Genomic DNA, 12389 nt, shown 5'->3' on the forward strand with positions numbered 1-12389 from the left:
GTCAAGCAAGGATTCTCGACACTAGACAACCCAGAAGGTAATGGGCAAGCGGAAGCGTCTAACAAATGTATTCTAGATAGCCTGAAGTGCAAATTGGAAGACAAAAGGGGAAATGGGCAGATGAGTTGAACAGTGTACTCTGGGCTTACAGAACAACTCTATGGAGTTCAACAGAGGAATCCCCTTTTGCATTATCATATGGAATGGAAGCAGTGATACCGCCCGAGATGGTGGCTACGACTACTAAGTCTAAAGCAGTAGAATATGGCCTCAATGAAAAGATAATCAGTGCAGACTTAGTATTAGCCGAGGAAGTAAGAGCCGATGCGCGAATGAAATTGATAAATTATCACAGGAGGATTCAGGCCAGGTACAACAAAGGTACAAAAGAGAGAGCCTTCAAGGTAGGAGACATGGTGTTAAGAAGGGTCAAGATGGGTTCTGCGGAGCCTAACGAAGGAAAACTAGGGGCGAACTGGGAAGGACTGTATCATGTCGTCGGCGTAGGGCCAAATGGGACTTATAAGCTCAAAAGAAACAATGGAGAAGAGATAGACAAATTGTGGAACATAAGGATGTTGAAAAAGTTTTATATGTAATGGATGGTAGTACCTCCTCTCTAAAAGAAGTCTGTGACCTGGACATGTACATATTATCAAGATACATCGATATATTTAGGATGTTCAATGGTAATTATCAGAAAAGTGATATGGTGTATAGGAAAAATGATATTATTTTGATTATGTTTTATAAGGGGCGAATAATAGTCGTCCCTGGACTTGGTATGGCACGCCAGTCCGAATCAAAGTTGGGGAGCAGATATTAGTTGTCCCTGGATTAGGCATGGTACGCCAATCCGAATCAAAACTGGGGGCAGATATTAGTTGTCCCCGGATTAGGCATGGTACGCCAATCCGAATCAAAACTGGGGGCAGATATTAGTTGTCCCCGGATTAGGCATGGTACGCCAATCCGAATCAAAACTTGGGGCAGATATTAGTTGTCCCTGGATTAGGCATGGTACGCCAATCCGAGTCAAAGCTGGGGGCATATAATAGTTGTCCCCGGACTCGGCATGGTACGCCAGTCCAAATCAAAGATATAGGGGCGGAGGTCCCTGGACGTGGCATGGTACGCCAGTCCAAATCAAAGACTCAGGGGCAGATAATAGTTGTCCTCGGACTTGGCATGGTGCGCCAGTCCGAATCAAATACATAGGGGCGGAGGTCTCTGGATGTGGCATGGTACGCCAGTTTGAATCAAAGACTTGGGGGCATATAATAGTTGTCCCCGGACTCGGCATGGTACGCCAGTCCGAATCAAAACTGGGGGCAGGTATTAGGTGTTCCCGGACTAAGCATGGTATGCCGGTCTGAATCAAAACTGAAGAGCGAATATTAGTTCACAAACAAGACACTGCCCAAGCCGGTTGAAAACATAACTATATTCAAATAGTAATAGCCCCAATTGATGCAAAAGGAGATACAATTACAAACAATGCGCAAGGAAGAGGTTTACAGTAAAAGATAGCTCAAGTATATTGTGAAGACAAATTGATTAAAAAAGAAATGATATGTGTGCATACAAGAGAATGACAATCATAACAATTTGGTTGTAGTATGCCGCAATTTTCTTAACACAAAATTGTTGCAATACTGGGGGACATATATTAGTTGTCCCTGGACTTGGCTTGGTACACCGGTCCGAATCAAAGACTCGGGAGCAAATATTAGTTGTTCCTAGACTAGGTGTGACAAGCTAATCTAAGACTATTAAAGTATCCAAGCAAAGGGTCAAATTGTACAATCACATTGCACTCCACGCATTTGTAAACGAAAATAAAGTACATGTGCAACAATGACATGAAAATTGTATGAAGTGACATTGGCCGGTGCATAAGTTAGGTCCGCGGTATACCTTTTATAGGCTTCAATGGTTACTCGAACCTTCTCACTTCAGTTGAAATTATAAGAAAACAAATGGTAGTGTAGTATACAAGGCAGCATCAGACCCAGATGAAATATTTCATTAACTGGGAGCATATGTTAGATGTCCCCGGAGTAGGCAGGTACGCCGGTCCGAATCAAAATTGGGGGCAAATGTTTAAAAGGGCAAGACAAGGCAAAGCTAGTTGGTAGACGGAGCGTGACAAATTATCCCGTATCAAAACAAATAAATATCAAGTTTAATATGAATTTGGTGAATTGACTTCACTTACAATTGTTTCAACTTGTAAAATTTCTCATACATTGTGGTTCCATTGATAAAGTACAACAGAATGTTCGCCGCTACGGCTTCATAACTGGAAATTATAAAGCTTATTCGGTAGAAAAGATAAGACCGCAGTACACAACGCGTTAAGGTTAATTTTATCGCGAAATAGTAAGAGTTCCACTCCACTATGCGCTCATAGCTTATAAGTTTTAGTGGTTTAATTTTGCCATTCTCGCTCAGAGTTCACACGACAAATGCCAAAACTAAAAGGGGCATATGTATAATGAATATCCACAGCTTAAGAGTTTAACATGATCAAGAGAGAATATGGCTGAACTTATGGTTCGATAATAATGTGCGGTATCACTGGGGAGACTTCCTCTGGAGCATATTCCCAAGTGGCCAACTTCAATTTTTGTTCTGACGGGCTAACTCCTTATTTAACCTTCTTTTCGGCATATTCCTTAGCCTCATGAGTTGGTATCGTGCTTGAAGATTGTTAATCTCCACCATAAATTGGCCATGAAGTTCACACTCTTTCTCAGCCACGCGCTTCTCTAGCTCTGCGGACTGGGACTTTTCGAAGGCATCAAGGCTAGACTTCAAAGTTTTGATTTCAACTCGAGCATTCTCATACTTAAAACGAAAACCTGGTTGGGTTTGGACACTCGAGTTTTATCTTTAGATTTTCATTATCACTTTCGAGAGAGGTTGAGTGTGCGGACAATGTGAATAGCATCTACCACTAGAGGAAAAGGGAAAATAGGTGAACTTCTTGATACCACAGATTAATACAAGTCCGTGATACCAAGACTGTTACGGTCTAAATTGGGCCTAAGGGGTTCTATAGGTCCGGAGGATGCAGTGGATTCATGGGCCTAAAGTGGTCCGCGGATTGGAGCACACAAATATCATGGAGCAGAGGAGCATTGAATAAGGGGGAAGGCAGTTAATAGGTGTGCAAATTAGTTGACAGGGTGAGTTGGATATGGGTGATACTACGAACCTATCTCTTGGATAGTAAAGTAGTTGACAGAGCGAATTGGCTATGGGTGATACTGCGAACCTATCCTTTGGATAGTACAGAGCAAGTTGTGTACTGTTGATACCGCAGACCTATATATAAAATTCTTTCAATTAAACGTAGTAGATTAAGCTAAAAGATCTTAAGTGAGTTTTGGTAAACTGAAGTTTCTTGGCACCGCGGACCTATGGACACTCAACGGAGCAGTACTAGGGGGCAAAGGGGAATTGTAATCATATGCCTCGAGACAAATAGATGAAAGAACAAAGTAATTAAAGCGATTCTCCCTTTTGTAGTATATTCACCCTTCTACTAAGAGATTGAGCGGGGCAATCTAATTGAGATGCTATTTTGAACTGGAGCAACGCGATAAATACTTTTCAGTGTAAAAAGACTATTTACATGAGTCAAGGGTGGCTAAAGGAGCTTGTTGAGTCTAGAATAGACATGCAAGGAGGGGAACTAAATCCCTATATCACTATTAGAGGCAAAATTCTTCACCAAGATATTCAAAAGCTTTCTTAAATGACCATATCGAGACAAAAGCCAATAGTGCCTGGGATACCAGGAAATACACTAGGGGCCGATATGCGGAACAAACAAAAATAAACAACAAGTCTTAAACCAGAAGTGGTGAAAGCGCCATAGTAGTAAGGTTACTCCGTAGTTGGAGTATCGTCCACAGCCGCGGGATTTGATTCTTCCTCGATGGTTTTTTCGGTAACATCAAGGGAATTGAATCAGCAACAACTTCCTCTTGATTACCGGCCATAGGAGAATCCGGCTCAACTAAAAGAGTAAGTGGCTGATCTTCGGGGACAACATGGTGAATAGTTTCCAAGGAAGTTTCTCCTATAGAAATTTTGAGAATGGATTAGGTTCTGCCCAAACGAGCCACCTTTCGGCCTTTCTTAATCTGCTCCACATATTCCAGGGCTTCACGTTGATATGGAGTTTGGAAATTTCCCCTAGAAATCAGTGGTGGAGTTCCTTTTCTTTCTCAGCTCTCACCTTCACTTTCCCACGTTCTTCAGCAGATGCCTTGGGAGAAGCAGTGGGAACCTTGATGGAACTGATGGGGGCAGGGGGCATGGCGATCCTGGACTGATATTCTTTTGGGGCTCATTTGAGGCACGAATACCATGCGCGTCATCATCAGAGGAATCACGATCGGGAAACAGTGTTGGAGCTGTAGGAATCTTAATGTGACGGCTGGAGGATCCTTCCCAGTCACTAATTGAAGGGAAGTTGGTGGTTAGAGAGCTATCGCGAGTAGGAGTAAAAGAGTGAGTGAGAAGAACGAGACAGTCTAGCTTTCAAATGAGGAACTGGGGGACCTATTTTCTTTTTGACCTTCTTTATGGAAATCTTGGAGAACTTAGGGGGACAAGGGTTTAACCCACAGGAATAATGATCTGATATATGTTATACATTGGCTCAGTTATCAATGATGTCGCGTGGAATTGGTAATTTGAGATAAGTGTAATATTCAAACCACAATAGACCATAGCAGAGGACAAGTTCTTGGCACCGCGGACTTATAGTCCGCAGCTCCAAGAGGGGGCAACTGTTACGGTCTAGTTTGAACCTAATGGGCTTCATAGGTCCGGAGAACCTAATGGGCTTTGTAGGTCCGGAGGAATGAATGGGCTATTAGGACGAAGTACAAAGAGGAGGAGTACGCAAAAACCATAAAGCGGAGGATATCGAATAATTGGCTAGGCGGTGGATCTGTATGTGCCACATAGTAGAGGACACGTGGGAGTAGCACAGTGGATGGATGAAAGCAAGATCAAGGGTTAAGCGTAGAGAGCGGAGGACCGAGTATAGCGGTGGATCTGTATGTGCCACGTAGTGGAGGACACGTGGGAGTAGCATAGTGGATAGATGAAAGCAAGATCAAGGGTTAAGCGTAGAGAGCGGAGGACTGAGTATAGCGGTGGATCTGTATGTGCCACGTGGGAATAGCACAGTGGATGGATGAAAGCAAGATCAAGGGTTAAGCGTAGAGAGCGGAGGACCGAGTATAAGAGAGAAGAGAAAAACCTAATAGAGAGGAGGAAAAAACTGAGAGAGAGACAGAAGTGCCAAGAAAAAGGAGAGGAAGAATTAGGTTAAGAAATTGGGTCATAACAGTTATTACCTTCAAAATAACCACATGAATTCACTCTCACTACACTTCCTAGACTAGCTAGTGAAGCCATTGAAGACATAATTCTTTAACTCCGCATTAACTAAAATAACTTCTTTATCCACTAGTCTACTTCAAAATATTGAAAAATGCGAAAATCCCAAGTCTCTAAATTTCCTATATTGTTCCAGATCATGCATGCAGACTCTACTAAGAATTTGATTATCTTTATTAGTTACATTCATCTCTATTCTTATTCATTAGTTTCAATAACCGCTTTCTAATTAGGCAGAATGTGATTTTGAAAGCTAAAAATATCACAATTTAGAAAAACAGCGATGGATGATCATGTTATATGTTCGCTAGATTGCCGAGAGTTTTTGAGAAGTAGTAGCATTGCGTGTGTTTGCGGATGACAGATTAGAGAAGGGTGTCATGAGCCTCCCAATGAATTTTCATCCCAATGGAAACAAATTAGAAGTATGTAGAACTAAATCAACCAATAACTTAGACGAATCATACATTGGACGATTTGCACAATTCGATCACACAATAGACCAACATATAGTTAAATTATACTTAACATATTCTACTGGGCTATTGACTATTATTATTGATGCAGGACATCAAGCATACAACATAGGATACAATCTTTAAGCATTTAATCATATGATACAATCTTTTAGTTGCTAATATTATTGTTTTGAACAAGAATTACCCCTTTGGGGTTTACATACATATATCACATTATCATCTTTTGGACTTGATTTTCTGCTTCATAAGTCGTCAGCCTTGGACATAATAGAAAGCCTACTCGGTCTGGGTTGAAACACTTCTCTTCTTGTTGTTGGTGTTTTATTTCGACGAGATCCCCTCAAGGCTCTTCTTACCAACACCTTTTCCCCAGATACTCGAGTACTTGATTCTGCTGCAACTTTATCTTCTTGATTCTTATTATCTGTTGTGTTCTTCTTTTCTGCTTGAATTTTCTTATGAAACTTACACCTGAACGCACCCGCATGTGTCGATGGAGAGCACATGCAAGTTCTCTTTTGAACTGATGATACTTCAACACAACGCGGTTTCTTTATGCTTGGAGAAGTCGAAGGTGATGGTGATGACGACCCATAAGTAATCAAAACCCCAGAGGGAGGTCGCATTGATAAAACTGAATTTGATCGCTGTTGAAAATATCTACTAGGTAACAAAATAGGACCACTTGTCGCCATTGATTGTTGAAGATGGGGAGAGTTTTTCTTGAACTGTAAGAGTATTTAGGTTTCTAAATTTGTGAACCTAAAGCTTGGCACCGGCGTTTGTTTTATAGGCGTTGGGATTGAATTCGGACTTCAGAAGGGAGTTCTATCAGGTTTCCAATTCGGTATGTTCGTGAATCGTGATTCGTGACCAACAAGTATTCTAAATTTAACGCTATATAAAGGCGGTTCTTGTTTTCCGCGTTAGTGCTTTATGGGCTTGAGTTTATGGGCCGAATTAAATGTGTACTCGTTTCCATGTTTTGTTACTCAATAATTCTAGAGAGACCGCTTTTATAACCCGTTTTTTGTGACCGGATGACGTGTCTACATCTCTCACCACTCTCTCACGTCCAACAAAAGTACAAAAGACACCGAGAAATAAAACCAAATCAAATTCGTATTCCTTCTTTGTCTCTCTCGACGCCTCAGCCCACTCTCCTACTAAATATGTTTTCAAAGCCCATCATATACATTAGATTCTTTAGAGTTTAGATTTGCTCAAAATCAACTTATTAGGAACATAAAGCATGTACCGAAATAGAATTATGGAAGACAAATACTCGAAACCCAAAACTAAAATCAATTATTCATAGTCTAGCTATAAACAAATCCAAATATTTGGCTGAGATTGTTTGTACATAAAAAAAAAAAAAAAATTAGAATGAAACCCTTTGACAATTAGACTAACAAAATCCTTGTCAATGTTGATTTTAATCTTGTTATATCCCTGGTTAATCCAATTTGTTGTCATCACATTAATACTTTACATAACCTATACCATTAAGTACGATTGTATGAGGAAGAATTGAAGAAGAGAGGGTGATGTGGGGTTAGAGAAGAAGTTAAATTGCTAAAGTTCATACAGGATTTGGAGAGGGAAGAAGTGATATTCCTTTTCTCTCGTTCATGAGAGAGAGTGAAGAAGTGATATTTTACTTAAATTGTCATTGGTTTTTTTTGTGTGTTTTATGTTGCCCACGTGAGAGGGTATACACGTTAGCATGTCACTAAAACGGGCCAAAAGGCCTGTCTCCTAGAATTATTGTTTGTTACTTCGCCTCATTGTGTTTAAAACCCGAGATATTGGCAAAGGATGCGGTTCCGGTTTAAAATCGGGGTTTTCAAAAAACCCGCTTTTAAACGTTTTAAACTTAAAAACGTTTAAACGTTTTTTTTTTTTTTTTTTAAGTGGAAATTTTATTAATAATGATAACGAAGTTTTACAAATAATTAGGACAAGCGTGCAAACAAGTCGCTAGCGCAAGTCCTTTCACGAATGGCAAAACCTATCCTCCTAAAACAAACTCGTTAGAACCTAATTTGTCATTACGTTGCGGTCCATAACTTTCGCAATCTCTTTAAGTAGCTCAACAGATGTTGTGCCAAGAAACCAAAGGTGTCAAAACCGAAAGGAATGAAACAATCTTTGGTTAGCTTTACAAGCCTCCTCGTGTTTCTCAATTTTTCCCTACCCATTTGCTTTCTATTAGTCGCTTCTCCCATCTCAAAGACTCCATTCCTAAGCCCTACTAATGGAGAGGCTCCGCTTACATCAACACACGATGCCTCCCCTCGGACCAATGTAGATCAATACATCCGCGGGCGGAAGTGTCGATCTCCCTTCATTCGGATCGGTGAGAAAATTCACAAGAGCCTCCTTCTTCACCATTGCCCCAGCCCTCCAAAATGCATCACATAAAATATCTCCGACATGATCATGTCGGTATTTGAAGCCGGGAAATATCTACAATGTCTTTGCATGGTCCCCTTAAAAGTATCTAGTCCGCTCTTTTGCGGGCCAGGCATAGACCACCATCGAGTACAAAGGAATCATGAGACGGTACAGAGGAGAATAGAACGATACTCTACCGCGACATACCTGTCCAAGTCCCTCCATCGGAATAGCAAGTAGGAAATCCTTTGCATGTTCTGACTGTAAGCATCCAATGACTGCTTTCTGACGAGCAGATAACACAAACTCCCTCTCAAGACCAGCAACAATCTTACCATAGAACGTTTCCGCCAAAACTTTTTGTGGTTTTAAGGGGGACGGTAGCACTCATGACCATAGAACCGAGGTCAACATCGATCGGTAGAGCCGAGACTCAATGCACCGCTAGCAACATCAAGAATCTCATCCAAATGTACTGGGCATTATTTTTATTTATTTATTTTTTTTAATCTAAAAGAAAACACGAAGAAGAAAAAAAGGGTTTTGGAGTTTACCTTTTTGAAGAGTGGGCATTAGATTGACTTATTGAGACAGTTTTATTTTGTTTTGGACTATTAATAATTAATTATAAATTATAAAGTTATTAACTTATTTGTAGAACTTGATTATGCCATTATGGTTGGTAATTAGTAGTATCTTATTTAGAGTTGTGTTTTGGTACTGAATCTAAAACTTCTAGTATTTGGATGAGTAATGATAATTTGATACTTTCATGTATTTGAATTTTCTTTCATTTATATTATTTTTATTTTTATTTTATGTGTCAATTCTTTTTTCCACTCTTATAAAAAAATAAAATTCTTTATCGAATATATTCTTTATCATCGGTTTTTACCGTTTCTTTTACGTATTGTACGTATTATACGTTTTAAACCCGTTTTTTATGCCCCACGTTTTTTTACATTTTTTTTTTTCCGTTTTTTTCCCGAGATGTTCTGTTTAAAACACGAACTAAGTTTTTTTTTCAAATACACCGTTTTAAACCATTACCGTGCATTTTGGTGACAATGCTTAGCCTAGGTCAATTACTCATAGTTACCCATATGCAAAGAATTAGGATTTCCCCATTTTGGGAAATTAGGGTCTCCTCCCAAATACAAATACAAAAAAAAAAAAAATAATAATTAAATTGTGTGCATTGGAGAGTGGGGAGACCCTAATTTCCCATCGTATGTTCCATGAACGCAATCAACTATTGAGAAAGTTTGCTTCTCCAAGCCCAAACGCCATTCTAGGTTCTAGGTTCTACCATGATACATATACTCATGATTTGGTTTAAAGAGCGGGGATTGTGTCGTCATCATCATCCTTGTAATCTGGGTTCTTTTTTTTCAAATTACACTAGCTTTTCGAACCCGTCCCCTGAGCGGTGCCGTTGTATTAAATTATTCTAAAAATATTTGAACTATGAAAATCTATTTATAAGATATGAATATTATATTGGTCACTCATCAAAATTTCTTGCAACATGAAAACCACACTCCAGAGAAATAATAATAATAATAACACACTTTTATAAAACCTTTCGTCTTTTTTTTGTTGTTTAATAATAGAAGTTTGATAAAAGTTTTGTGAAAATGCCCAATGAGGCTTAAATTCATATTGAATATACTTGAATAGCAAGTCATTTCCAATCATATATTTGTCAAGACATTCCCACTACACATAAAACAATGATGTTTTGAGGTTAGTTCAATGCATTAACATTTAATTTCTGATTTTCCGTTAAATATTTTTTTAGATTAGTTTATTATATTTGTATCCAGTTTTCGATTTCCTGTTAATTAATCTTTAAGGTTAGTTCAATGCAGTTACATCTAATTTCTGATTTCCCGTTTTCCAATTTCCATTAATTATTCCTTGAGGTTAGTTTCATGGTTTTGCATTTAGTTTTGGATTGCTGGTAATAACTCTATGAGGTTAGATCAATACATTTGCATCCAATTTCCCATTAATTATTTTTGAAGTTAGTTCAATGCATTTGCATCTAGTTTTCGATTTCCATCTAATTATTCTTTGACGTTAGTTTGATGCATTCGCATCTAGTTTTCGATTACACCTTAATGATTCTTTGAGATTAGTTCCATGCATTGTCATCTTGTTTCCGATTTGCCGTTAATTATTCTTTGGGGTTAGTTCCATTCATTTGCATCCAGTTTCTGATTTCATGTTAATTATTCTTTAAAGTTAGTTCCTTGCAGTTGTATCCAGTTTCGATTTCTAGTTAATTATTATTTAAGGTTAGTTCAATGCAATGTTGCATCCAGTTTTCAATTTCCGTTAATTATACGTGAGGTTAGTTTGATCTGATTGCATCCACTTTCCGATTTCCTGTTAATTTTTCTTTGGGGTTAGTTTGATGCAGTTTGATGTTGTTTCCGATTACCCATTAATTACTCTTTGAGGTTAGTTTGATGCATTTGTATCAAGTTTCCGAGTTCCCATTAATTATTCTTTGAGCTTTGTTGAATTGCATCCAGTTTTCGATTGGCTATCAATTATTCTTTGAGGTTAGTTCAATGTACTTGCATCCAGTTCCTAGTTTCCGTTAATTATTCTTTGAGGTTAGTTCATTGCAGTGTTACATCCACTTTTCAATTTTCCGTTAATTATTTTATGAGGTTAATTAGTTCATTGCACAGTGTTCAAGTGTTGCATCTAGTTTCCGATTTATTGTTAATAATTCTTTGAGGTTAGTTCGTTACATTTGCATCTAGTTTTCAAAATTTGTCCCACTATTTATTTTTTGAGGTTTGTTCAATGTATTTGCATCAAATTTCTTATTTCTCATTAATTATTCTTTGATGTTAGTCGATGCATTTGCATCTGGTTTCCGATTTCCCATTAATTATTCTTTGAGGTTAGTTAGCTGGATTTACATCTGGCCAGTTTCTAATGTCATGGTAATTATTCTTTGGTTCAATGCAGTTGCATCCAACTTCTAATTTCATGTTAATTATTCTTTGAGGTTAGTTAAATTTATTTGGATTCAGTTTCCAATTTCACGTCAATTATTCTTTGAGGATAGGTCGATGCATTTGCATCCAGTTTTTTATTTCCTGTTAATTATTTCTTTGAGGTTAGTTTATGCAGTTGCATCTAGTTTTTGATTTCCCGATAATTATTCTTTGAGGTTAGTTCAATGTATTTTTATCCAGTTTCTGATTTCTCGTTAACTTTTTTTTGAGGTTAGTTCAATCCATTTTTATCCAGTTTCTGATTTCTCGTTAACTTTTTTTTTAGGTTAGTTCAATGCAGTTTGATAAGCACCCAAAACTGTAATATTAAACCCCGAGAGACATATCATTTTGGTCGATTATGTGTTTAATAATCATGTAATAATTATATTTTCGTACTTTTGCAGGATTCCGCAATTAAAATAAATATAGTGATAAAACATGCATCGAAGTACGGGAATACGGGAATATTTGAAGTTTCCTACTCAATCCCCGTGAAGCCCAACAAAGCGACTAGTTTCCGAAGTTTCCAAAAGAACAAAACCGGTCGCAGAAGTGGGTCCACATATAAAGAAGCGAAAACTCCTCAAGCTCAAATCGGATAAATCTATATGCCGATGTTGGCTAGTGAAGTTTGCCATAGCGACGGGCGGCGATTTAACTCGGCCAAGAAGGACAAAAAGTCGTGAAAACGCGCCAAAATCGGCGGTAGCGACCAACTGGACACACTAGGTGGATCCACTCTGCGGGCCCAGAAGGCATGATGAGTCAGCATAGGCAGGTGGTAAATGATGGTTTCAATTTGATACCACTTGGCAAGAGAGAAGACACGTACCAATTCAAACCAGGTGGTTTGAATTGAAATGAGCTAACAAACAAAACCTTAAATCAGCAAAAAGACAAAAAATTAAAACAGATCAAAACAAAACTTTGAGAAAGTTTTGAAGAAATCAATTAGCTACCGAACAAAACTTAATTAAATGGGTCTTCAGTCTCCAGCCTATATATATGAGGGGGTCGCCTTCATTATTACCCCTTCAGCATATTAATGCTTTAGCTTCCGCCTAGTTAG

At 38.5% G+C, this 12389-nt stretch overlaps 1 protein-coding gene across 1 annotated transcript; it reads right to left on the reverse strand.

Annotated features, from left to right (window-relative positions):
• Positions 1-6145: 6145 nt before the first annotated feature.
• On the reverse strand, positions 6146-6598 carry LOC147473782 (uncharacterized). The gene has a single exon (XM_086587041.1). It carries the CDS (start codon positions 6596-6598, stop codon positions 6146-6148), a length of 453 nt encoding a protein of 150 aa, XP_086443167.1.
• Positions 6599-12389: the final 5791 nt, after the last annotated feature.

This window comes from Coptis chinensis, unplaced genomic scaffold (assembly GCF_015680905.1).
Source record: "Coptis chinensis isolate HL-2020 unplaced genomic scaffold, ASM1568090v1 utg1782_pilon_pilon, whole genome shotgun sequence".
Classification (NCBI taxonomy): Eukaryota; Viridiplantae; Streptophyta; class Magnoliopsida; order Ranunculales; family Ranunculaceae; genus Coptis; species Coptis chinensis.

Bases quoted from the DNA above. Each gene is read 5' to 3' on its own strand.
- LOC147473782 (XM_086587041.1), bottom strand. From the start codon at position 6,598: ATGGCGACAAGTGGTCCTATTTTGTTACCTAGTAGATATTTTCAACAG.